This window comes from Haemaphysalis longicornis, unplaced genomic scaffold (genome assembly GCF_048455015.1).
Source record: "Haemaphysalis longicornis isolate Haplotype H1 unplaced genomic scaffold, Haemaphysalis longicornis Haplotype H1 scaffold_8, whole genome shotgun sequence".
NCBI lineage: Eukaryota > Metazoa > Arthropoda > Arachnida > Ixodida > Ixodidae > Haemaphysalis > Haemaphysalis longicornis.
In genome coordinates, this window is record NW_027526445.1 from 115,175,456 (window position 1) to 115,203,057 (window position 27,602).

General features: G+C 46.9%; 1 protein-coding gene across 1 annotated transcript in view; it reads left to right on the forward strand.

The window, feature by feature from the left end:
• Positions 1-3,628: 3,628 nt before the first annotated feature.
• The window catches only part of Mif2 (mitochondrial translation initiation factor 2), a 38,206-nt gene continuing 14,232 nt past the window's right edge, over positions 3,629-27,602 (forward strand). Inside the window, exons 1-12 of the mRNA XM_077681011.1 lie at positions 3,629-3,718; positions 3,902-4,052; positions 6,819-6,912; positions 7,004-7,066; positions 7,190-7,307; positions 8,003-8,163; positions 14,471-14,647; positions 16,694-16,743; positions 16,837-16,926; positions 19,742-19,866; positions 23,727-23,805; positions 26,861-26,986. Of these exons, the coding sequence (XP_077537137.1) occupies positions 3,657-3,718; positions 3,902-4,052; positions 6,819-6,912; positions 7,004-7,066; positions 7,190-7,307; positions 8,003-8,163; positions 14,471-14,647; positions 16,694-16,743; positions 16,837-16,926; positions 19,742-19,866; positions 23,727-23,805; positions 26,861-26,986 (1,296 nt within the window). The 5' untranslated portion in view covers positions 3,629-3,656. The remainder of the gene's footprint in view (positions 3,719-3,901; positions 4,053-6,818; positions 6,913-7,003; positions 7,067-7,189; positions 7,308-8,002; positions 8,164-14,470; positions 14,648-16,693; positions 16,744-16,836; positions 16,927-19,741; positions 19,867-23,726; positions 23,806-26,860; positions 26,987-27,602) is intronic.

Genomic DNA, 27,602 nt, shown 5'->3' on the forward strand with positions numbered 1-27,602 from the left:
GGGTGGTGACGGGCTAGCATCTCCACAAACCCCACTCCACAAAGCCAGGGCACATTTCGTTAGCTTCCTCTTCTTAATTTCTGAAGCGAAAAGTGGTCGCTTTTGCATGCGTCCCTGAAGAAACCGACAAAAAGAACGCGCAGGAGCTTAGATACAACAATGCGCGCTGCGAGATCCCGACATGATTCTTTGTTCCTTTTAAATGCGAATGCATTTATTAGCCGGGGGTTGTCTTGCTCCGTTGGCCGGCGTGCGCCTGCATTCCTCCAGCGCGAGCGCACGTGAGCGCGCGCCTCGTAGTTCTGCCTTCGTCGTCGTCGTCGTCGTAAATGCGAATGCATTTCTTAGTCGGGAGTTGTCGTGCTCCGTCGGCGTGCGCCCGCAGGTGTTAGCTCTCCGCGCTCCTCCTCGCCCCTAGCAACAGCTGTGGCGCGCCTAGCAACCGGAGCAGGTGGTAGCTCGGGCGGGAGTAGCGGAGAGTGAGTGGAGAGGAGGAGTGCGCTCGGGCGTGTGAGGGCGCTCGCATCGCGGAGCTCGGCGGGAGAGAGAGCTCGCGCGCGGGGCGGGCGTGTTGCGCGGGTCTCTCTCTCCTCTCCGCGTACCCTCTCTCCGCTCACTGCGCTCGGAAAATGTATATAAATGCAGTGGAGCGCACGCCTCTCTCCGTTACTGCTTGCCGCAGCGCACTCATTGGTGCACCCAGTGCATTCGCATTTCCGCACGATTCCCTTCGGGGAGGTGGGGGGAGTTTTTGCTTAGCTGGTAAGTGCGTGTGCTATGGTGCTGAGGCCAACTTTAAAGACGCTCGGTGTGTGTGCGTGTGCGCGTGTGTGTGTGCGTGCGTGCGTGCGCGCGTGCGTGTGTGTGTGTGTGCGCGCGCGCGTGTGCGTGTGTGCGTGTGTGTGCGCGTGTGCGTGTGCGTGCGTGCGAGTGTGTATGTGTGCGCGTGTGTGTGCGTGTCTGTGGGGTGGGTGCGTGTCTGTGTGTATGTCTGCCAAATACAACGATTACGAAGAAATTTCATCCTGGTTGCAGTCAAGACATGAAAGAAGGACGGACGCATCAGAACCTGGAGACTTTGGTGTCACCATAAACCCAGTGGCAACAGTGGAGCAGTATCCCAACCCAAGGATAGAGGACCTGTGGAACATGCTTGCTGGACGTGAAGAATTCACTAAAGTGGACTTGCGTGACGCATACCAGAAAGTTGTCCTTGACGAGGCCTCTAGGAAGTACGTCACCATTTCGACGCCCATGAGGTTGTTTCAGCACACCCGGTTGCCTTTCAGTGTCTCATCTGCTCCTGCCATATTTCAGCATCAGATGGAGAACTTACTCAGAGGACTGCCTCATGTAGCAGTGTATTTTGATGACATTCTTGTAACCGGTACGAATGATGCTGAGCCCCTTCGCAACATATACGTGCTGTGCTCAAGTTCAAAGCTGGGCTCAAATCTGGAAAAATGCCACTTCCGTATGCCTCAAGTCGAGTACCTTAGGAAAATCTTCAGCAATGAAGTCTTTTCCCAAAAACTTGACAAGGTGACAGCCATTCTGCATGTTTTTGTACCACAAAACTTCAAGAAACTTAGAGTTTCCTAGGACTTGTCAACTTCAAAAGGCGCTTCTTGCCCAATCTTTCTTCTCTGCTCCTTCCACTGCACTTGCTTCTTTGTGATGAAAAGAAGTGGGAGGGGGGACAGAACCAGCAAGATGCATTCACAGGCTGAAAGCATCTGGTGACTTCGGCTCCAATTCTCGTGCATTTCAACCCTACTATGCCGGCCGGTGTGTTTCAGCTGCGATACGTCGCCTTATGGTATAGGTGTTGTCCTGGAACGCAAGGATGCTGCTTTTGCTTGGAGGATCCGGTCAAAGCAGAGCAAAAGTACAGTAAACTCGACAAGGAGGCACTGGCTTTAGTGTTTGGTGTGGATCGTTTCCACCAGTACTTGTGGGGCGTACCATTTCAAACAGACACTGGCAACCAACCCCTTCTTGGACTGTTAGGTGCCAACAAGCCTGTTCCCGTGTAAGATTCACTTCGAATGGTCAGGTGGGCTCTAAAGCTCTCTGCTTAGAAGTGCGAGTTTATTGTTACAAGCATGGCAAAGAGCCCGGTTATGGCGATGCTGCCACTGACCAATGACAGCCAAGAATTTTCTTACGCTCAGATGCTGAGCCCAGAATTACGCCCGTATTACAAGGGTATCATCTTTTTTTTTTTTTTTTTTAATGCGATACATTGCCCTACGGCATAACAGGGAGGTTTAAAGGTACAACATTGCACCAGTTGCACGCAGAAAGCCAAGAAGAGACCGGTACTGGGGTCCCCACATCCAACGCTTAAGATCGGGGGGTCTCCCAGGATGGAGCCCTGTGCCTCGGAGGTGTTGGATTCTGGCGTTTCTAAGACCTGAACAAGTCCACAACAGGTGTTCAACGTCAGCTTCTGGCGCATGAGTCACACAGAAGGGGCAGGTGTCCGCAAACGGGGCGTGGTATCGGGCAGGCCAAACGTGAGTAACTGCTGGGGATAACGCCACCCCAACTCGAAGCCTCCGCAGCAGCTCCGAAGCCTCCGAGCGAGCCCACTGGGGAGGTCAGTTCCACGCGGTGGAAGTAAAGCACGCGTGGCACGGCGGAGGTTCTTCTAGGGTAGATACTCGAAGTAGTCGTAGTGGCCGTGGGAGGTCTCTTCGGAGGCAGGCGCGATCTGCCACAGTGTGGGCAGGAAGCGTGTCCCGGCGAATCCATGAAACGCGGACAGGGCATGGATAACTGTCCATAATCTCGTGAATGCGTGCGGCCAGGCTTGCACACGCGACGCAAATCCCGAATCGCTGCCGTTGAGTCCGTTGTCCCCAGTTGTGAAACTGCCCTCGAAAGCGAAACTGCAGGCTAATCGGTATTCACTTAGGCGCCGATTTTGGCAATAAGCATGTATAAGTATTTAGGCAGAAACGCCAAAATAGTCATTTATTGGCACCATTAAAAACATACTATATCAAAGTGGGACGACAAGAGCGCAAGCAACAAAATAGGCATTTGCCTAAAATCCGTTTTGCCTAAAATCCATTTTGCCTAAATAGGCTTGCCTAAAATCCCAGGAGCTGTTGGTTACAGTGTACCAACAAACCGTTCAGTACACCCTTCTGTATTTGACGAACGGTGCGTGGACGTGCTTCAGTACTTGTTTACTTATTCAGCAAATAACGCAGCTCATCGAACAAAGGCCGAATAACTAAGACACGAATGATCCTTCAGTTAAAACAAGATTGCATTAAGCCCTAATGTCCCTTCAAGCTAGGTGCCACGTTCTTCCTTCAGCCTCCCCTCCGCCCCCGTCCCGCTTTAAGGTCCGAGGAATATATGGTCACTTTAACATTTTGCCAATACATGAGGTTAGCGAGATGGGTCCTAAAACTGAAACGAAACAGACGAAAGTCGCGCGCCGACCGTTTATCATTGTTGAGTAATTCAACAAAAAGTATTTTCCTGTTTACCATTGCCAAGTATGTTAATATGAATACGTGATTATTTATATTGAGTAATTTTAGGTGCTTTTGTGCTGAATGTAAACTTAAAATTTCAGAGTTCTTTTTTTTTTTTTGTACGAACGATGAACTGCCCCAAAACAGGCCGAAACTGCATGCATGGTTGGTGTCATGGCTGCCTCCATCAGAATTACGGCTGCGAGATATCTACCCCGCTTTCGGTAAGGATTTTCAACTTACGTCCAAAATGTAACCTCTGATCGAGTAAACAGAAAACAAATTCGGCACATTTCAGATGTTCTCAGTATTTTCCGGTGTGTTACGTTCAGTGCACGGTTCTCTTTTTCGGTGTTCACTGTGTAACCTTCACGCCGTGTAGCTCATTGATTGGGTTTCGCGTGCAGACTCCGGCCCACCGGCGTCAGCGGTGCTGTTCGAGCGCTGTCGGTCAACGGATCGGACCAACATGGAGCAAACTACGGCTGTTCACTCTGCGGATCGCGTTCACTCAGCACGTCGCATTGGCGTTGGGCGAAGAAAGCGGAGAAACCATTCGTAAGTCTGGCACGCTGATTGCTTCGCGTTCGTCGTGTTTTGGCCGCGGGTTTCCATGCGAAGGCCACTAATAGTTCGTGCAGCCATCCGACTGGTTCATATCATGCACGGAAGGAACAATTTAGATGCTGCTGCTGAGCGGAATGTTAATGTCGCTCCAAATGCACTTGTAGTCTATTCTGTTTTAACTCTTTGCAGTCTGGACCTTTCACCCAATATGCGGTCGCTATGCTCCGCAGCTATTTTGCCAGTCTATGGCGCCGCGAAGGAAAACGCGGTGCGCAAGAAAAGCTCACAGGATATTTAGTTTTTCTTTTGCGTTCTGCTTGCAACTCCTTTACCAATATTTGAGCAGCGTGTGAAACCGCTCGAAGCATTTTTCTGGGGGCAGGCCAGGGTTTTTACCGCTGGTCAAACACCGTTTACCTCCTGCTTTGTTTTTCTGTCGCTGCAAACAGCACAGTCCTTGTTGCTTCGGCCTGGGAGCTTGTAGATAAAATGGTTCATCCCAAATAGCCTTTCCTCGCACTCCATACGTGCAGACGGGCCCCGCATTTTCGCTCGAGCCCTCAGATCACCCACCAGCTGTTGGATGAGGTTGCGGTGGTACTGCGGGTTACCCTTATCTTCGCCATGATTGTACAGCTCTGTGCGCTCCTCGGAATAAAACTATGGCAGTGGCTATTTTGCCGGTAGCCGGCAGATTAGCCTGGGAGAAAAGTAGCCGGCAGTCCCTTCCCATTGGCTGGCCCAGACCACGTGATTATCCTGCTGGCACATTTCTATGGGGGCTATTTTGCCGGATGCCGGCACATTTTCACAGTTGCTTTTTTGCCAGCAGCCGGCACATTAGCTCGGGAGAAAAGTTGCCGGGAATTCCCCGGCAATGCTGCCCCTGGGCGCCAATGCTGCGGCAGAAGGAGATGTCAACTTCTGCCGCAGCATTGGCGCCCAGGGGCAGCATTAAACGCTAACGTTAAAGGACGCTAACGTTTAACGTCCCACCCCTACCCGCCGCGGTGGCTCAGTGGCTAAGGCGTTGCGCTGCTGAGCACGAGGTCGCGGGTTCGATTCCCAGCCGCGGCGGCCGCTTTTCTGATGGAGGCGAAAAGCAAAAACGCCCGTGTGTACGAGATTTCGGCGCACGTTGAAGATCCCCAGGTGGTCAAAATTAATCCGGAGCCCTTTACTACGGCGCGCCTCATCGCCTGCGTTGCGTCGGCGCGTTAAACCCCCACAATCAATCAAATCAATCAGTTTAACGTCCCCAACGTTAAAGGAGATGTCAACTTTAATGTTGGGGACAAGTTTTCGAGCTTTGCTGAGCTCAAGGAGAAGATTGATTTGTACTGTTCAGTGAATTACGTCACGTTATAGATACGAGTCGGCAAGATTGCGGCGGGCACGTAGAACTTTGACTCAGCCCGACGCGAACTTTGACACCTTGATTACAGACACTTTGATTTGTGCTTGTTGTAATACCACTTGCCGTGTGTGCGTATCAGCAAGCAGCCGAGAGCTAACATTTGGCAGTGTAGTGATTGTGTATAAGTCACCGTTTTTAATCTGTCTGATTGTGTTTGGTATACGAATGCAAAATTAGATGTTTTTTGGACGTCTGCCTGCTTTGCATAATTTCATGCAGAAATATTGTTTTTACTGAAGTTCGTGTTTAAAATTTCATAGCACTGAAATAAACAGTGGCGAATTCTAGCCATGCAATCTTGATTTTTCGGCTGATCATTTCTTTACTGTGCGACTTTGCTTGAAGTTCGACAAAGGAAACACCAAGGAACATTCACTGTCTGTAATCAAAGTGTGAAAGTTCGTGTCGGCTGAGTCAAAGTTCGACATGCCCACCGCAATCTTGCCGACTCGTTTCTATAACTTGACGTAATTCACTGAACGGTACCAACCAATCTTTTCTCCTCAAGCTCGGCAAAGCTCGAAAACTTGTCCCCAACGTTAAAGCAGGTTAAAGTTGACATCTCGGGCTGCTGCAGCATTGGCGCCAGGGGCAGCATTGCCGGGGAATTGCCGGCAACTTTTCTCCCGGGCTAATGTGCCGGCTGAGGGCAAAATAGCCACTACCTCTAGACAACAAAAACCTCTAGATGCCAGAAAAAAAGCTTTTCTGGCAACCATTTCATTGTCTTTCAACAAGATGTGTAGCTCACAGAGTAATGATCCGCACAGTACTGTCTCCGCTGCCGCCGTGGTCTTCATCACTTGCCCCTGTCGAATTACTGTCATCATGTGTAGGCACGTAATTGTCTCTTCACTGAAGTCATCATCGCTTTCGCTAAGTGCGCCACCGTAAAACACATGCGATGAGTAAGCGGCCATGCTTCTGTGCGAACAGCACTTACATGAAAACGCCCCGGAATCCACAAGTCCCGTGCTGAACATTGTGCTGCACCCGAGTGCAAAATTTCACTTATCCCTTAAGATATGGCGCATCATGTTTGCAAAAAATGCATGCACAGTGCAGTGCAAAAAAAAAAACGTAAAGGTTAACGTTGGAGCACCCATGTCAGGCATGGTACGACAACGGACCACACTGCGTCAAAATTTCGTAAATGAACAGCGCGTCACGCTATGTTTCGCTGTCACTCTAGCCGTGCGCCTTGCAAATAGTATGCTGTTCCTTCTGTTCAATTTCTGCCCCGTTTGAGCTTGTTGTGCGTAACTCTCTGTTTAGAAAAAGTGAATCTCGCAAAACATGTTCTGTTACCTTATCCTTTCGCTGGCGCATGTGGTCTGCAGGTACCGTCGAAGACGAAGCCGAAGAGTCCTGTTGTTCAAGTGTGGAAAAATATAACTCTTGCGGAGCTCGCCAAAGTTGTACAGCGACCAATAGGCAAGCTTTACCTACGTGCTCACTTTATTCCCTTTTTGCGCGGAAAACAAAAATGTGTTTCGACGATGTCATTGCCTGCGTGTTATTCCAGACGACATCTACGAGGCTATTCTTTACGTGGAGAATGCTGGCCAGTATGACGAAGACAACGCAGGTTGGTTTCCCCGAGACCTGTTCTTTACCATTCGTGATCTGTGGTGCTTTGTTTAACGGCTGGCTTATTCCTGGTGCATTTTGTTGTTGTTGTTGCTAATCTGAACATCTTCTTCTTATTCAGCCATCGATGACACTGATATCCTGTTCAAGATCCTCAAAAGGCTCGGCTTTCGGGGCCAAATAGTAGCCCCACCGGAACGGTTGTCGCCGAAAAAGGAATTTCAAGACGCAGTTAGAAGGTGCGCAAATGGAAGCCGAGGGCCAGACCCTATGGGACATTGGAAAACTTCTGGCAGGGTTGATTTCATATGCGGTCACTCATTCTTGACGTTTTTCTGCACACAGCCGATCACATGCGACCGTGTGAAAAATGAACCCCGCCTGGAGTTTTCTGGCATCTTGCAGTGTCTGTCTTTGAGCTCATTTATTTTATATCCAGAAAGTGTTGTCGGTGCAGTGTTTGCATCAAGTTTAGATGTTCTTTCTAGCCCTGCATTGTCGTACACCCAAATGCAATCCTACAAACGGTATTTAAGGTCTTATCAATGTTCATTCCAGCTCCCTCTCTCAAATGAAACTGAAACTATGTGTGTAAAAACAGACATGTTTTTTTTTTTTTTGCCATCAAGGCAAATAGTTGGATTGAACTTAGCAATATCATTTCAAGATATAAAAGCATGCTTGGTTGCTTCCTTTGAGATCACCTTGATTTCACAGGGGCCGCTGGAGGTGTGAAAACTTATGGCGGCAGTAAGATATTCTCCATTGTGACAGCAATATTCATGGCTCGAAATAAGACCTCAGAAGCCTTGAAAATGTCAGAATACTTTTCTCTAACATTTATTGACCATCTCGCAAGATGAATTGTTTTGTTTCGGATATTCTTGCTAAACTGTAAACATGCAGCGTTGTCGTTGTTGTTTTATGTGCGCAGGCCACCCGCCGAACCTAGTCAGCTGGCACCAAGGCCGCCAGTGATCACCATCATGGGACACGTCGATCACGGGAAGACCACCCTGCTGGACTCGCTTCGCAACACCAACGTTGTGGACCAGGAGTATGGTGGCATCACGCAACACATTGGTGCTTTCACCGGTAGGTTGCACAGCATTGTGTGGGGGTGGTGTTTCAAAGTCCCGTATTCCTCCAAAGTGAGTATGAAAGCTGTTGCGCGAGGCCTGCTGCCAATGAGGGCAGTTGCTCCTGGTACTGGTTGCCTACAAGAAAGTCAATCGATTTGGTTAACTAAAGCTGGTACCGTTGTCAGGAATTTTTAGCCTTTTCATAGTGCCTTGTGTTGCTCCTACAGCACCAGCTGTTACTGCTGCGTTATCACGAAATTGGCGACTGATAGCCGCAGGAAATGATCACCGATAGCTATGATATGGCACAGCAAATCGGCAAAGAAGCTCAAAATGCTTTTTTCATTTTTTGTCTATTTCACGCCTGTGCCAAACGTACACGAAAAATGACATTGAGTGTTAAATTAAGGCCTTAAGATACCGAATGACATTATTATGGAGGGCCGTGCTACATGCGAGAACAAAAAGGCATTAAAATGTGTTAGGCATGATGGGGATAATGAACAAAAAAAGAAATCCATTCATATTTTAGAATTGTTTAATGTAGTGAATAGCGTCTTCAAGGGTTAAAATGTTTTTTGCGGAAGAAAACTTTATGACAAATAGTGTTATTATAAACAATGGTGTGAGCCATTTCTAAAAGTGGCTTCAGCAGCTGCCGTCGCCTGCAAGCGGTAGCCAAATCCGGAAAATTTAAAATTACGAGTGACACGATGTTTTTTCTTTTGCCGCTGTTTTAGTGAACTTTGTCTTCTTCAGAACTTCACCACCAAGAAAGCAAAAAAAAATCGTCTTATTTCGAAGTTCAGCTACGCTTTCGCATCAACACTCTGGTGCTGAGAGTTTTGTTAATTTCAATTGGCGCTCATTACTTTCAAGAGTAGGCAGATTTAAGGCATTTGTGAAGGCGAATGGGTTGTGGTGAACTCTGTAAACCAAAAATGATATCAGAGCGAATGGCATTAGATTTTTTGCGTGTGTATCAGCGAATTAATGGCACCAAAACTTAGAGCATTACGCACTTAAAGGGACACTGAAGTGAATTTGTCAAGCTCCCGTTTTTGCTTGCACTGCGTAGACTGGCTCAAATTAGCACACTTTTCATCGTTTATCCGGTTGACAAATCGGTAATTATTTTACAAAGCGCGAAAGAAGAAAAACTACCATGCGCGGTTTGCGGCGGCCGCACCAACTAAGGCTGTGACGTTGGGAGGAGGGGCGCCGTGATTGGACGATGCCCAAGGTTAGCAATCACACAAGTTTCGGTTTCGGTTCTGTAAAACATAACCAATGGCTTTGTTGGATGGGCATTCTCAATATCTCAGTAATCATCGTACCGCGCTTCTGCCATGTTGTCGGCTGTAAAATGCACAAGATAAGCCTCCCAGGACGGCTTGTAGTCGTAGCATTCACTAGCCGAGACCTACGCAGTGCATGAACGCCCTCCGCGTACCCGCAGACGCCCAAATGTCATGCGCTTTTCCCCCATATTTGGAGCTTGCCTCCCTTATGCCTGTATCGTAAAAAGCGTGCTCGCACCAGGCCAAGGGTCTGTTCATTCTGGCCTGTGCCGACTGCCTGCAAGCAGTCGGTGCTTATGGCAACAGCACGCCAACGAGAACTCGCTAGCGCGCCAGTGCCAGCCTGCGCGCGTTTTGTGAACTAGTTCGTGTAGCCATGAACGTTGCGGCCCCAAAAAAGGTGAACTCAATACAGAAAACATCAGCGGAAAACAAAAAAGTTAACTTACAAAAAAAAAAAAAGCACGTACCCGCGGGGATTCGAACTCGTGACTCGCAAAACATCTGGAGTGAATTCCCAGCGCCCCAGACTGCTAGGCCACGGAGCGGGACGCGAATGAGTTACTAATATAGGGTATATATTGTACAACTAGTTTACACTTTTATTTAGTTTTGGCATTTCAAGCCGCTTAGGTGACTATTTGTTGTACTGCGATCGTGCAGTAAGCGTCGCCCGAGTTTCCACAGTAGCTCACGTCTAGCAATTGCATTTCGTAGACGGAAAAGCGTTCGCAGATGCGTAGTCGTGCTGCTGACCGCTGTGCTTGTTCGCCCAGCGCAAAAAAGTGCTTCCCGCGCCCTAGTTTTACGCTGTACGGTAAAAATATCAGTTGATTTTATTTGCTTAGTACCTATATTGACTTCGCTGACTCTTCTCCCGCCTTCAAGAGGCCTTATATTTTCCTACTGGCGTACCAGTCAGCGAAGCGTCGCATGTGCGCTTGTGCAGCGCTTGTGTGAAGCGACCTTGACTTGGAGCTAGATACAGTGTACAAACAAACCAAGTAAAGAAAGGCACATTCTTCCATTCACAAACGTGTCCTGGCTTCGTTTCAACTAAGCGAACGAATTGCGACCAAGCAATTTTTTTTAACCTCCTTGATTGCGACGACCCGCCGGCGGCCGGCGGACGAAACGCTGGGCCGACTGACTCTGTCGGCCGGGGAGCCGTGCAGTAGCGCAGCCAATTGCCAGCTCATCCCCTCCTGACGTCACACGAAAACGCCACAGAAAATGGGCGGGCGTAAAGAGAGGAGGACAGCGTTTTCGAATTAATTTTTCTACTAAATAAAATCGCGTAAACGCACCTAGAGTGGTCGAAACATGGCCTGGGGACTCCGGACTACAATTTGCACTAGTAATCCCGCAATGTTTACATATCACTTCAGTGTCCCTTTAATGCCATTTTTCGAGTACGTGTGGCACGGGTATTATTGAAGTTCACCCAACCTAGCAGCACAGCCTCACTGTTTACCTAGCTATTAGTTATCGAGGGTGCACTCATGTTTTCTTTTTAGTTGAAAGCCTTAATGTGTGAAAAACTAAAAACTCGCACTCTCATTGTCTTGTACTGAAAGGGGCTTCCGCTGTGACGAGTAAATAAAAAGCATCACCATCCGTTCCTAAAGAAAGTTGAGAGTGCGTGCAACCGTTGCTGAAAGGGCATCCAATCGATCGTCAAACCTTCAAACACCCAAATCGCAAATAAAAAACAAGCCCACGTGACAGTTTATCGCGTACGACGTAAATGCTTCTGCGAATTATCTAAATGTATACCGATACACGGATTATGAGATAAAGGTGTACCATATTGCTCCTTCTTCGCAATTGAGGCACGTACTGCCTTATCTATCTAGAACCGTTCCTGTTTTGCGATTTTCAAGTAACCGTTTTTGACACAATGCAATCCCGGTTTCATGCACGCGCTGTGTGTCCAAAAATCTTATCGGAGCCTCTCAGTCGACCCACCAGTCTACGGAGCAATGGGTTAGTTTTTTGACGGGACACCATTGGCCCCAATGAGAAAGGTCTCACTTTGAAAGCCAAATACGTTTCCGCGGAAATTGAACCCAGGTCTTCAAAGTAGGAGCTGAGTTCATTACCACTGTGCTACTTCAGAGCAAGTTGTCAGCTGTGGAACGAGAGCTAGCCGAGTGCACGTAGCTTTGACGTCATGGCGCGTGACAGGCGAATGTGATGATCCATGAACGGAGCAGGTGCATTCCCCCCGTGGAGAACTTTGATTCTGGAGAAGTCGGGCCGTTCCCGATGCTTTAAGTGCAAAATTTGGACGGGGAGCGAAGGAGGATGAAGGGCGTGTCCGTGTTGACCTTTTTCGCCTGTCATTCAGATATTGCAGTTTACATGCGCGGATTAGAATATCAAATTGCCATTGCGCCTTCAGACGTAATTTGCGCCAAAAGACGGAGAACCAAAAGTGAAGAAACAGATGAAAAAACGATTTGTGGCAGGAGAGAAGTCTTTGACAAGTACTGCCAGGCTTTCACCTTCAAAACACTTAAGGGGAGATGCTCTTCATAAACGCTTTTGTAGCGTAAGCTACACTGGCCGAGGTTGAGCAGTTTCACGTGGACCTTGAAGGACCGTTGTGCGCAAGCGCGAGGAGCATTGGATTGGATTGGATTGGATTGGATTGGAAATCCAATCCAGTTGTAGTACCGGTGTGTAGAGAATTGGGTCTGCGCATTCCAGAGGAGTGCCGTCATAGCCGTGGCCGGCGCATGCTCAGCTGTGCGCCTCCTTTGCGGAGTAGCCAAGTCTGACGCTGCGCCGGAGCCACTTGATAGCAGTTTCGCGTGGCTCCTAGAGAGCCGTGCTGCGCATGCGCGAGGAGCAGTGACTGGACTGGACTGGATTTCATTGGATTAGATTGAAAATCTTTTAAGCAGCAGTAAGCATGATAATCAGCTAATCCTAGACAACCAGGAAACCTACGAATAACCAGCTGAACCGTAGCTCACGCTACGTATATCCTGGCATAGCGGAGCTAAGCCACTGCTAATTTTTTATTTGCTATTATACCTACAGTTATAAAGCCTTGGTCATAGGTAGTCTTTTTAATGCTGATTCCAAATGTGTTCGTAGTTTTCATGTAGCTTTATTAGTTTTTGATTGAGACAGTCCTAAACAGTGCAATATAGGTCTTTTTATGAACATCTTTTTTCATAATAAATGTTTGTTTATAGCAGCCTGCAATAGCTCATTTTTCTGCTTAGGTAAGGTAGTATGTCAATAACTACAGACAATTTATTCGGATGATTCCTACATTTGTTAAAAAATTTAGCAACAGCAATAGTATCTATTTTGAGTGCTATGAGTCAGCATTCTAAATTTTTGCAAAGTATGTATAAGGGATACCGTATTTTCCGGTCTATGAGTCGCACCTTTTTATAAGTCGCACCGTCTCAAAATGACCGTTTTTCCGCAAAAAAATGTGTATAAGACGCACCAGTGTACAAGACGCACTTATTAATTAGGTAAACTCATAGAGGATCAGATCGTTAAAAAGTGCGGCGAAAGTACATGGTTGCGGCGGCCGCCGCCAGCTATGCACGCATCCCCCGGTAAGGAGAGCTAGACATGTGCATATACCGTCCAAAGTCTAGACAGAAATAACTTCTCAAAAATGGTTTATTGATACACACAGATGGCGTGTACCTACAGACGGCGTTTAGGCAGAACCATCAAAGTTTTCTTCCTTCGACTCGCTAACAAATAATTCAGCAACTTCAAGTAGAAGCTCCGCCGGCGCATTGCTGTCATCCTCCGACTCACTGATGTCTTCGCCCACATCGCCGCCACTCGCGGACGGGACCAGTCCAGTGTTTATGAACCCGGCTACAACTGTTTTTGTAGAAATGGAGTCTCAAGAGTTGGAGACCCATTTGGCCACCTCTCCAAACGTCGCGCGTCTCTTGCTGCGTTACTTGCGTGCTGTCGTAAATCACATAGAGTTTCATAGTGAGTATATTGTAAAAAACTCTATGGTAAATCAGTGCAACAAAGGTGTCATTGCGGACGAAAGTGGCGTGAACGGAAGCAGCCCAAAAATCGAAACTTTTCAGCAAGCTGTCATTTCAAAAATTGGCAGCACGTTTACCTCTTTCAGAGTACCTCTCTGTAATATAATTTATAAGCTGCATTTTGTTTTTGCAACTTAGTTTGATGTTACTTTGAATTTATTCTGAACTGTAGTTACTGTGCATGGCAGGAAGTGGCGTGCGGTTGTCGCAGGCAATTATCATTGTTTTTGACTAGAAAAAGCTGCAAATTCATTGGTTTAACGTCCCGAAGCGACATATGGGCTATGAGAAATGCTGTAGTGGTGGGCTTTGGATTCATTTAGACCATAGAGCTGTGTCTCTTAACGTGCGCTGGCTACGCGCGGCCACCGCGAGCCGTATTTATTCCATACATAAGTCGCACCAGTGGATAAGACGCACCAACGAAAATTTCAGAAAAAAAACTGCGACTTATACACCGGAAAATACGGTACTGAAAATGCATATAGATATCAACATCCTACACACCTTGAAGAGGCTATGTGTGAAATTTCATTTAAAACTGACCATTGGAAGTACTCAAAATGTGTAGCACACAACGTAAACAGTGCTGAAAGCTGCAAATGAAGAAAAAGGCTTTCAAAAGCCGGCATTCTCGAGATACAGACCATCGAAAGTTGCTGATGTGTGACGAAAGCAGCGCTTCTCGAATCGCCGTGAATGAATAAAATAGATCTTTTACTAACTTCTCATTCGAATTTTACTTTGATCCTATGTGAAGTTGTAGCTGAATGTACAAAGGTACTTTTACAGGCGAGATCTCAAAACTGAAAACTTGTGCAAAAAGCTTCATTTTTTGAGGAGGACATCCTCTTACGAAGCCTTATTAAGTTTGCCGGGGAATTTTTTCTGACCTCGTGTTTTATCGAGCTTGTAAGACATATTAAGACTTGTGGGTATGCACACTGAGGGACATTCTCTTGTCATCGTTGTGCAGTGACGCTGCCGGGAAAGGACCGCATCACATTCCTGGACACCCCAGGTCATGCAGCGTTCTCGGCCATGCGCGAGCGGGGAGCCATGGCAACCGACATTGTCATTTTGGTGGTTGCGGCAGACGACGGAGTGATGGAGCAGACGGTCGAGTCCATACGATACGCCCGGGAAGCCAACGGTATAGTCCACCAGGCAGTGCTGCCTGTCTCGACTAAACGTGCAGTTCTTTTTTTTTTTTCTTAAGATTACATTTTAGTAGTTGTTAAGGTAGTGTTCGATTAGCTTTTGCGGGACATTTAAAATCATCGGAACTTCGTGTCCGATGCCTTATGGCGCCGTAAGGAAAGAGTTTAGATGAACTTATGATAATATGAACAAATTTTCACGTTCCCTTTGAGTTCGTCTGAAGTAAGGGGAGTCTACTGTATTGCTGATCGCTATAACATATGCTCAGTTGTTCCTAAGTGTCTGTACTGTCTTCTTCATTTTTTCTTTCCTCCTTGTCTCTACACTGTTTTCACCGGCATGTGCCAATCTGGTCGCTGTGTAAACCACAGCCTGGGTGGGAAGGTTCGTCCTTGTAAGCATGTGTAGAAGCTGTTCCCCTGCAATTTAGTTTATACAGTTAGTGCCTGTCTAGTGGGCATTTTAGTGTTTCTCATTGAGACGTAGATTGCTTCCCTTTTTCATGCATAACGCTGCTTACTTGCAGCTCCAACCTGCCTGCATGTTTAATAGCTTACCCAGTAGTATCTCGGCTTTTTGCGGCTTGTTGAAGTTACGCTAATTATTAAAGCGACACTGAAGGGTGGAAACAAGTTGGCCTGTATCGATTGAATTAAGGTGCCGGGACTCCGAATTCACCATTCTCGCAACTCGTAGCCGTTTCATAAGGCAGAAAATGCCAGAAACGGGATAACAGGTGCCGGCACCCCCATGCTTTTGGGTACTACGGTTTGTGACGTCACAATATGCGTGCACAATGAGAGCTGATTGAAGAAGCATTTATAAATGTTTTTCCGAAAATAAACTGAGTGGTTGAGCACGTGGAATGAATGTAAATCAAAGCTTTCCGTGAGCTGCAGTAATTTAAAAAAAAACGCAGACAATAGATTTTATACACTGCGAGACAGGCTGCTTCCCCCATGCTCGTCAGCCATCATGCTTTCGGTTTCGTTTTGAACAAGCATTGGTGCGCAATTAGCGAAGCCAAAAAGCCTGTGAATGCCTGAGCTTGTACAAGCAGCCAGGAAGCGGCGAAGTGGCAAGCTGCACTGCAGGTGTTAAGGCAACCCGACCCGCCTGAGCTTCTAATCTATTCTCCACGCTTGATGTTGCTTGCTATCGGTAAGGCGTGCCCGCTCCCGTTTCGAACCTTATCGATCGTGAAAGGTTACGGAATGGAGCAAGATGGTTAGGGTGCTTACCGCAGGGGGTTTTCCGACCGATACAAACTTGTTGCCTTCCGCTTGCCGCGAGCCGGCGTTGATAAATAATCCGTACATCGTGCGTGCATAGCTCTACCCTTGTTACGTTTGGGCCGGGCAAAGTCGCTTCGAAGTTCGGCCATTCGGCCACCAACACTACTCGAGACAGCTGTGTGAATGAAGCAAGTGTGTATTTCACGCCAGGTTGGCGCGTTGCGTGAGACAAGAGAATGTGAGATGGACGTGATCGCCGGACGAACTGAGATGAAGGCTGCCGCTTGAGCCACGCCTAGCCGGGTAGCTGCTTTTGCGCGATGTTTCAAGCGGTGCTTTTCGCTGATTCGTTCGCGGCTGGCGTGAAGTTTGGGTGTTCGGTGTAGGCGGGCACGACGACCGCTGGACCGGTGAAAACCGTTTCATGCTCGGTCGGTGACGAGTAATAAAAGTGAAAGCGAGCTTACTCGGTCAAAGAAATGTTCCCAGTGATCGACCGCAGCTTGGTGACGTGAAAATTATTGTTGCCAGACCGCACCGTGCCTCATTCGTATTTTCTGATGCTATGTCTACGTCATGAAAAAAATGGAAGGGAAGTGGGAGAGAGAAATGCCAGCATTCTTTGTGGATTTATCTGGAAATAACGCATCGTTGCTCGTCAAACAAAAGGTGAGAGTGCTACGAGATGTATGATCTTTCATTTAAAACATTTCATTCAGCCCTTAGTGTCCCTTTAAAAGCTTTGCACACGTGTGGCATCACTGTGATGCTTGAAAGACGCTGCGCTTATTTTCCCGTTGCAGTGCCAATTATTGTTGCCATCAACAAAATGGACAAGCCTGCGGCTGACATTGTGAGTAATGGAGCCTTCTAGGGGCACATGACGTTAGACGATTTTAAAGCCATTGTCTGAAGGGAATGCTCCACGTTTCCACTTTTGTAACAGGAAAAAGTGAAACGAGGATTGATGGTGCATGGCATTCAGATGGACGACGAAGGAGGAGACACACAGTACGTCTGCATCTCCGCACTGAAGGTACGCGTCTTTGTAGCACAAGGCATGAATTAGTGGGTTGGTGGAATGGAACGCTGCTACGGCTTGCAGTATTCAAATATAACGCATTTACTAGAAATGACACCACCTAGTATTCAAATATAACGCAATTCTAGGCGGTGTCATTTTTTGACGACAAGCCAATTAACAAGCAGCTGTGAAGTGAAAAGCTGCAGGAAATTATCATGAACTGGAAGGCAAAGTCTACATGGATGCGATGCTATCTCTGCGTTGCTCCCATGACAATGTGGGTGCATTTTAAATGGGAGGGATTGCGGGCCAAGTGGGCCCGCCATCTTCTCAGAAGAGCTCAAAGGGTTCAGCTTAACTAAAATTATTGAAGTTGAGGGTTAGCGAAAACCCACCTGTCGTGATGAGACATGTTGCTATAGAAACAACAGGCACGGACCACAAGAAACTGCTAAAACGTTAAAAACAAACACCGAAGAGATCTTTCGGCTTCTCTACAAAATCCTTGTTGTCATTGTTAACAATGCTTCCGTAGAGAAGCCAAAACTGTATCTTGGTTGTTTGTTTTTAAAGTTTTAGCAGTTTCTTGTGGTCCGTGCATGTCGTTTCTATAGCAACAACTCAAATTATTCAATTGTAGCCCAGTTTTATTGCAACAACCAAGAACAGAGCCCATGGTTGCGCTGCCACACAGGACGCCCTTATTACACGATGAGCCGTCATTTTAGGGTCTCCTGTGTTTGGTCAGTGATTTCCAACTTACGTTTTTTCCACGATTTTCGTTGAGTGAGTGCGCTGACTGAACCTTTGGCGCTGCTCCTCTATGTACATCACACAACCCTCGGCACATACTAGACTGGAGAAAATGGGTTTTTTTTGAATTTGGAAGCTTCGAGAGTCGTGTGTTCGCTTTGTGGTTTCCCGAAGTGTCGTTCATTGCTGCATGTTGTTTAGCCTCATTTGAAAAACCATCGACTCTCTGTGCATCAACCCTTTCCCTCCCATTGCTTTTTTTTGTTGTTGTTGTTGCCGGGTGGTGGTATTGAAGCAGAGCACGGCAGTAGACATTTGAAAAAATAAACTGTTGAGAATACCAAGCAGCTTTCAATGAAGGCTGTGAAGGTGTCACAAACTTTAGTGTGTGACGTAAGCTACGCATGGCGTGTGACGAAATGGTAAAGTTACCTTTTGACAGGTGTTAAAACTCAGCATGTGCGGATGTTCAAGTTTCATATTCAAGTTGAACGATGCCAGTGCAGGTAATTGAATTTAAAGCTAATTTTTCAAAGCAGCACCTCACTGGGCTCAGGTAAGCAGGGCAGGCTGGCAAATGCGGTCCCAGAAGTTTTCCAAAGACAGTCAAGAAGCACCTGCGCACCTCCTCTGGTTAAACACTCCAAAAAGAGATGAGGGTTCAGTTGTAGGAGCGTGTGACAGCAAGGGAGGCAAATGGTTGCCGCCGGGTTGTCCTGTTCAAAATGGCACTGTCTTCATCTACTTTTTCCACTCCAACTGGACCATTGACGACAACAGTCTGCAATATAGTAAGCGAGCAGCGAAAGGTGAAAATGGTTGAGGACCACCCAGTTTGCGGTTCTAGTGCTTAAAAAGTTGCGCTGTATATGTAACTTCTTGTCAGGGTATCTGGAGCTGCATGCTTATACCCCTGTCACTTGGCAGATCTAATGACATTTAGAGTAAATGTCATTCACTCTAAATGTCATTAATTCGTCGCTACACGAGAACACCGAGCGACATTTAGCGGCTGACTGAGGTTCGGGAGCTCAATGAGTGGCCTCAACAGCAGTGGAATGTCACTAGAGAAGAAAGTTCAGTATTAAACCAAGGAGTACTGTTTCTAAAAACTGTTTGTAAACATATTTGCCCTTTCATGTTGTTCTTTAAATAAAGAAAGACAAACAAGTACTAGCAAAAAAGAAAATCTCACCCCAGTGTGCACACCATAGAGTTTCATACTAATATATACTAGAGGGAAATCTGGCGCTGCATTCGCGTGCCGCCGTGGGCGGCGCCATTGCAGCTAGCGACGTTCCTCGCCTCCTTGGCTAGGTTAGCCACATGGCTTCTTTTTCGTCTTGAAGCCAAAAGGGGTAACATTGTTTTTCTGTTCATCTTTCACGAAGCTTCTAAATAATCCCTGGCAAATCAATGTTTATGGAGCTTTTATTTCTTGATAACAGAACAAATTCAATTAATTTTCTGCAGTAATATTGTTGCATTTTTGCAGCCAAAGCCAACTTTTCAGCCTGTTCGTGAGCCATGCCAAGAACAAGTGGAACGTGCCTGCCCGGTACATGACGGCACGCTCGCCGAAGCGCGGCTCCCCTAGACGGTGGCGCCACATTTCCCTCTAGTGTATATTAGTATGAAACTCTATGGTGCACACTACCCTAGTACGGATTTTTTGCAGACTTGTCTTGGCTTGTGATGTTTATTGATGTCACCTAAACCGCTGATTTTTTATTTTTAGTTTTAAAAATTAGCCTTTGTTATGTATGAAAACGTTTCAGATGCACTTGAAGTATTATTTTCCGGTTTTGCGAGCTCGCTAATCGTCACCGCTATCATTATCAAATTACATTTATTTCACCGTGTAGACCCACACGACCGAACCGGAGGATGTCAATAACGACTGATGTCATTCACTTTGAATGAAATTAGATTTGCCGTGTGACAGGGGTATTAGCCTGCACTGCGTGTCTGGATCAAACTAAACAGGTTCTCCTTGTTATGGGGACGTGTGTAGCAGGCCAAGGCAAAGGTTCGTCACATTGTTGCTCACCTCTTTCCCATGTCTACACCAAAGGGCACCAATCTGGACAAGCTGACGGAGACGATCCTGACGCAAGCAGAGCTGATGGAAATCAAAGCCGACCCCAAGGGCCTCGTCGAAGGCGTGGTCATTGAATCCATGACAGACCAGCACAGAGGGTAAGCGTGGACCATCCCGAGATACCGTATTAACTCGTGTGTAAGTTGGCCTGCATTTAGTGTCCAATACTCCTAATTTTATTTCGGAAAGAACGACAAAAAGAATGCTGTTATAGTAGTTCGACTTGCCAAGACATTCGGCTTGGCCTGTGTTTAGTCAAATACTCTGTATTTTATGTTGAAAATAAAAACAGAAAAAATGCCATTGTAACAATTCGACTTGCCGTGGCGTTCAGGTTGGCTTGTGTTTAGTCCAATACTCCGAATTTTGTCAAAAGGAAAAACAAAAACAATGCCAGCATAATAATTCGACTTTCCATGACATTCAGGCAGAAATATGTAATCGTTTCGAAACAAGACACGCGTTTTACCTTGCAGTTATGAATTAATTAAACGTGCTCGACTAATACTGTTAGCGTTATGAATTTAAGAGGTTCGCAGAATTAACACACAACTACTCTCCAACTTAAGATTTCCCCTTCAGAATAGCACTGATGCTCATCTTAAGATGACGTTTCTTTGCCTCTGAAATAAGAACATTCAGGGGTGAAAAACGGGCTTGGGCAATGCAGGACAGGAGTGGTTGTAGATCTATGGGAAGAGGCTTCCACCTTGCAGTAAACCTAGATATAATGATGATGATGAATCAAGAAAGGGAGACAGCTGACCAGCTACTTTCTTGCACTCTGCTTGAGGGCCTAAGTTGCGGGACTGGCTGATGCGAACCGAATGTCCTTATTTTTAAAATAAGTTTGTGAGCTTGAAGCTGGAACACGTAGTGTTGCAAATCAAGAATACTGTTATTTGCTTTGATTAACTAATGGCCACAGAGCAGTAATATCAAAAGCAAAAACGCCCGTGTGTACGAGATTTCGGCGCACGTTAAAGATCCCCAGGTGGTCAAAATTAATCCGGAGCCCTCCACTACGGCGCGCCTCATCGCCTGCGTTGCGTCGGCGCGTTAAACCCCACAATCAGAATCAGTAATATGAAGAAGATCCACGTGAATGGAAAGCAAATGATACAAACATGTTTTACGAGTGGTGGGGTACTGTGCTTTCTCTTGAGTGCTTTCACAACTGCACAGCAGCTTTTGAAATCCGAAGAATTGTGAAGAAATTGAGCCTGTTATTTTGTCAGGAGGCACTGAGGGTTCCGGTGAGCAGCAGGTCATCCATTTCTACTCCCTTCCATCGCCCAAATAAAGGGTAAAACCCATGGCTATGCAATATGGGGCACAGGGTTGTTACACACTAAAATTTGCTGCTCAGTTTTATTAGCTTTATTATTGTTGAGCATGGATTCGGGATTAGGTTTGAGCAGGGTCGGATGAGATGTATGTCTGCTAATAAGGCTGTCAGTGTTTGTAGGCTAGGAATGGCTTTGGTAGGGTGGCTAGAATGGGAAGGTGTGATGACCGGCCAGGAAAAGCTGGCCCCCGTTCGCGTGAATGCCGCGCGGCGGCACTGTCGTCAGGGGCGCCGTCAGCTCACGCGGCCGTTCTGGCCGTTCTCCTTGCTACGCGTCTCTGCCACGACCCGGCGGAGACGCGTTAACTGAGCTCTGGAAATTGTAGCTAATACCGCAGTTCCTTAGACAAGGCAAGGCTTGTGTTGCGCTACCGGTAACATGGGGTTTGCGATACGGCTAAATACATCCGAGTTTTAAGCTGCCAGAAAGCAAGCAGGCGCTTGAGAAATGCCACATTAAAGCCGCTGAGCGGGAGCTTATGTGGGGCACAGGGCTTTTTGCAGGGTTTATGTGAAGTATTGTTTTTTTTTCTTCGAGGTGAGCGCTATATTAATTGCTAGGATCGCGCGGCATGTTTATTCTAGCCACTCGTATCTTTTGTTGGTGGTGGTGGTGGGCGTAATTACGTACGAAAGTAGATAACTTTGTTTACACCAGCCAAATCAACATTAAATTGCAGCATACGTTCTAATGCAACGTCCTGGAGTCATTTCATTCCCAATGTAGTTCGAAAACCAAACAAAAAGATGCAACATGTTCCTAGCCGAGCAAACTTTATTGCGTGGAGCAGAATGCAGTTCGGTTCTGCTGCTTCTTTCACTTACGGCAAGCCTTTTTTTTTTGTTTTTTTTTTTTGCCTTTGCTCTCGGTTCTTTTGTAATCAAAATGGAAATAAAAATGAACTATGTTTAGCACACAATAAGTGCTGCTGCTTCAGCTGTGGAGGAGCATTGCTTGTAGTACCACGTACTAGATTTAGTCGCGGTAAAATAGTACATTCAAAACTCGATCTAACGAACAAATTCTGATTAATGTTTTTATGAACTCGAACTAACGAAATAGATTCCCCGGCCGCCACCTCCCGATTTAACGAAGAATTTCGAGCAACAGACATAGATCTAATAATGAGAAATTTCGAATGTGTTCGGATAGAACACCACGGAGATGATTACGCCACGTCAGAAAAAAAGAGGCATTTGTTTTCATGGAACTATACGTGATAAATTACTCAACAATCCCGTGGTGCATGGCGTCCTGGCCAGCACGCTTCCCACAATCTTGAAGGGAAATGACGCCATCATCCATGTCAATTCTTCTGGAATTGCATCGAAGAAAAATAACCTCAAGGACACATATATCCTGCACGAGAAACTGGAGGAAGCCCTATTTACGTGGTTCAAGGATATGAGAGCCAAGAACGGTCCGCTCAGCGGGGAGGTGGTACAGCAGAAAGCGCTGTGTTTCGCGTGACTGCTGGGGTGCAATGACTTCAAGAAGCCCCAGCTTGCTCATTATTTTCCCCGTGCACTTCTAGTGCATCGCTTAATTATCGTCAAGCGAGCACCATAGCCGCCACAATTACAATCTCACGGTAGCTGCTGGGATGCGACTCCCTTTAGACATGGAATTTATGAAATCAAGTGCTTGTGAAATGACAGTCCCGATTTTACTAGGTTCCCGATTTAACGAAATACGCGGTTTTCGGTGGCTGCGTTAGATCGGGTTTTAAGTGTATGACATGCTAGAACTGTTCATGTCGCGTCAAAGCGCTTTGCGCAAACAGCCCAATTGTCCTGAAGCGTCTTGTTGGCCTTCGGAATAACACGCGACCACTTCAAAATCAGGTCTTGACACGCGGGTGCACGAAAGAGGGACACTTTTTCGGAACAAGATTTGTATCCGAAATTGCACCCTAGCATGAAGCACCATCTCTGAGCTTTTCTTTGAAATAGAAGGCATATCCGCCACCGCACAGCAGTGCAGTCATACACAAAATATGCAATAATCTGCAGCAAAACACACAGCGACTATTCCTACCCGCCGCGGTGGCTCAGGGGCTAAGGCGTGGCACTGCTGAGCACAAGGTCGCGGGTTCGACTCCTGGCCGCCGCGGCCGCTTTTTTGATGGAAGCGAAAAGCAAAAACGCCCGTTTGTACGAAATTTCGGCGCACGTTAAAGATCCCCAGGTGGTCAAAATTAACCCGGAGCCCTCCACTACGGCGCGCCTCATCGCCTCCGTTGCGTCGGCGCGTTAAACCCAACAATCAATTAATCAGCAACTAGTCCGCGCCCAGGCGCTGATACAGAGGCTGGCCGCTGGACTGGCTTTCCCCCGCGGAAATGCTGACGGCGCCCCTGACAACAGCGCTCTGTTTTGCCCTAGCGGCAGGCACGCGCCGGGGGAACACCTGCTCTGCGGGAAAGGCGCCGCGGTCATCACACCTTCCCATTCTAGCCACCCTAGCTTTGGTGCACACTTTGGAGATTTCTGCACACACAGCCAAAAATTGCACAAACACATTTGGGTAACCAGTAGTGCGCATGGAAGACGTGTATCGATTGGGCAGTCATCATCATTGCAGTTTTAAGTGGATATGAATGCTTGCAGGAAGCTGTCGACAGCCCTGGTGCAGCGGGGGACTCTGAGGAAAGGAGCCTACCTAGTTGCTGGCCAGTCCTGGGCAAAGGTGAGGGCAGTTGGAGATTTTCTGACTGCTTTTAAATTGTTCATATACTGATGCGTTCTACATTCTGTGCAAGCCGCTGTGTGGTGAGGTGATTAAATTTTTGTCATTAAAGTTTAATTCATTAGTAGGACTGCTTTGTAGCGATGGAAATGATGCCATTGCCACAAACTTCATACAAGTAATTGAGATGTTAAGGAAAGCAGGCGAACCAGCGATGATTTGCCGGCTACTTTCCGGAGGTTTCGCTATGACACCGCAGAATCTCTTGTTTGTGCGATTGGCAGCCACTACCGTAAGCCACCGCCAAGAAACACGATCCGGCGATTGCAGTCACGGTTACTTGGTATAGGCGTTGCGAAACTCCCCATAGATTCCATGCATCAAAAAGTACCACTACGATAGGTCTACTGTTCTGGATTTTTTCCATACGGTGGCGCCATCTGTTGGTGACAAAATAAACTATACAACGTCGTTTGCCGCTCGACGACCTGAATGGAAAATGGTATTTTGGTGCTTACGTAAATTTGTTGTGCTGAAGAAGGCGAACTTGCTTAAAACCACGCAAGTGTTTTATACGCATTCAAATCAAGAATAGTAAAAAAAATGTGTAAAAGATTGTGGCCATGTGGTCAGTGAGATGCGTTATCACCTGCGCTTTGTCGTCTGCTGCGCGTCATATGCGGTCTTTAGGCAGCAAGAAAATGGAGGCAAAAATACACCTTGATGGCTTTACACAAGCTTGAGAGGATTATTTAGAGTCACTTGATCAGCCATTGGTTTAGTTTTGGCATACAGTGTGATGTAGACCGAGCGAAAACTGCAAATTTAGTACTTCAGGTGGGGCCTTTGTTGTGCCGGAGTGCCCGCACAAGTGCCAATCGGCTGAGGCAGCTGCGCAGATGCAGAAACCATCGCAACAAAAAACAAGGAAGCAATGAGTAACTCAGGAAAGTACAAAAGTGAAAGAATTATGCACCTTTCAAACAAAATTTAGTGTTAAATTGTCAGTTTGAATAATTAGTTTCTTTTTTGGATAGTGTGTGCAGTGGTGCCACCATGCGCACGATCCAAAGGAGGGGGGCTCCAGGTGCGGGCTGTTTTTTGAAGTGGAGTTTTGCAGCTGACTGCATCAAAGAGCTTCGATTGTAGTGGGGCCTGTAGTTTCGTTTGATCGTGTCACTAGAATGCGAACGTGCAGTTCAAACTCCGGTGTCATTATTTTAGTGCTGGCCCGTGACACGTCACTGTAGCACAAAACTTGAAAGTTTCTCAATATTTATTGCATTTTTTACTTAAATTGAGCATATATTTCGTGGCTAGAATGGAGCTGACTGAGTTAGTTCTTTCAAATTGAACTAAAGTGTATTTTGTCTTCATGGACCCTTTAAAGGGGTTGAGATTCAAATTTGTTTCTTGTTGCTTTTTTTGTTGGAAATGTTTCATTTTGCTTTAGAAAGAATGATACGTGCTCTGATCTTCACATATTCTGAGTGAGTGATTCATTATCGCACGATTCATGTTAACAGGATTTGGTTTCGGTTTCTGGGCGCCGATTTAAGCAGTGACGTCACAGTGTTGCGAAGATGCTCTGCCGTGTGTGCCTACCATGTGGTGCTGCGGTACACTGCGACTTTACTGAGGCGTCTGCTCTTGCACACACGTTAAGCGATATTCACACGAGTAGCACTTCGGTGGGGAAATCTGAGGGAGGTCGTGGCGTCACCGTAAGCAAACTTCCGCTTGGCCAGCTCCTTCACTTACACAGAGTATGCGACCGTCAGACGGATATAACTATTTGCAGTCATCAATCTCTACCGAAAAGCAGAGCTGCCGTGGCACTGTCGATTCTGTATCGGCGGTAGTTTCTGCTAAATTCCCTACATACTGATCTCGTCAGCTGCTTAATTAAAATGCGACCGTGGACGTGATGCAAGTGCTTCAAGTGCTAAATGCTGCCGCGGCTAGGGAACGACGCGCGAGGGAGTGGGTGGGGAGAGGTGCGCTCGGAGCAGGCGGCCGCTCTGCCTACAGGTCCGCCTACAGATGTTAGGCTTAACACTGCGGCGGATATTCGATTGCCACTCTCGTAAGCAGTGCAGATGGCAATTTTTAATGCAATCCACCATTGGATCATTAACTCCTTTCTCGTATGTGCAGCTTTGTTTGTGACTTGAGTCCCATTTAGTCCAGCGGTAACACGCTACCACTCGAGCTACCTGCGCCATTTCACGGCCACGGCTGCCGCCTGCGCAGCGATAGTGCAGCTTCCGCAGTGTGCCTGTCGTGCGTGCAACGTGTTTTCGCGTCCAGTGTGATAAAAAGCAATAAAAGTAGAGTGCCTGGAACCACCCTACAACTTGAGTCACAGCCAGCCAGCAGTCTTTCTGTGCTTCGTCTCAGGGGAACTTGTGAAAGCTTACAGAGTCCCCGAATTTGCTTGGACAGTAGTCCATAGCACAACAGTAGCCATGCATGGTGCTTCGTAACGCAGCAGTTGGGGGCTCGCGCTTCGCTCACCCTTGCTTGCTGATCCGACCAAACAGGTGACTGTAGTAGTTGCGGTTCACGTTGACGTCGCTCGAGTCGCTAACCTGGTATGATGTCGCTGAAACTTTGTTATGCTTTGTTACGTCATGGTTAGTGGCGCTACCGATGGGTCACATTCTCCAGAAGGAGTATTTAAGTACTTTCTTAGAAGTGAATTGAAATATATATTAAACGTTTGCTGTACCCAGCACTTTGTGTTCGTGTTGAGTGTCCTTGCACACAGAGGAAGCCTCTACAGCAGGTTTTATACAGACTTAAAATTTGGCGTCAGAACCCCTTTAATGCTATGGGTTTTTCATTGGCTTTAATAACGGGATCTGGGCGGATAGCACGCTGCCTAGAGAAGACCACACACGTGCTTTTTTTTTCTGGGTTAAAACAGAAGCCATTCTCATCTGCCCATTTTGTAAGTTTGTTAATAAGCAGCAGCACAGCTTCTTTTCAGCATAGTGTTTCACCAAAAGCGACACGCATTCTCACACTCTTGTCTCCCGTGCTTTTTTCAAAGGTTCGCGGCATGTTTGACGAGTGGGGCAAGCCAGTACAGAAGGCGCCACCTGGAACGCCGGTGCAAGTGATTGGCTGGAGGTCACTTCCGTCCGCCGGGGATGTCATCATCGAAGTCGAATCAGAGGTGACCACAACTCATCTCTTATAAAGACGATCTTTCATGGTGGTGGGCGCACACAGTCATAAAACACGGATGAAAAGGTGGAAACGGGTTGAAATGGGCACATTAAAAACGAAGTTTCCAAGAAGTCGATCTCACTGGTATGCGAGAGAGTGCACGGCTTGCCCTTCTTCATGCGATAGAAGAATGCCTCTTAAAGTTACAGGGACACAGTGTTTTCGCTTCTGCCCAGAATTCTGTATCAGCCCAAAGAAATGCTTGCATTCACGTTTGCAGCGTGCGGGTCAGTGCGCATGTGTCTGCAGATGATGCCTTGAATAGATGCGTTTGCAGGTGATTTGATTACTTGTTTTGTCGTCTTTAATTAGACATGTACCGAGGAGCAGTTTCTGTCTCTTATAAGCGTGGTACCATGTTTTCACTAACTGATCAACCCCTAGTTCAAAGCGGACACCATACAACTAAAATAAGCGAAAAGGAAGGCTACGTCATGTTGCAAGGGGCTTATTCTACTTTGTGTTTCGCCTCCAGAATTTATGAAATATTTCTAAATCCTTGTTTGCTTCACGACTGTATTTACACTGTTTTTTACGACAGCTTCTTCAAGCTTTCTCTTCTT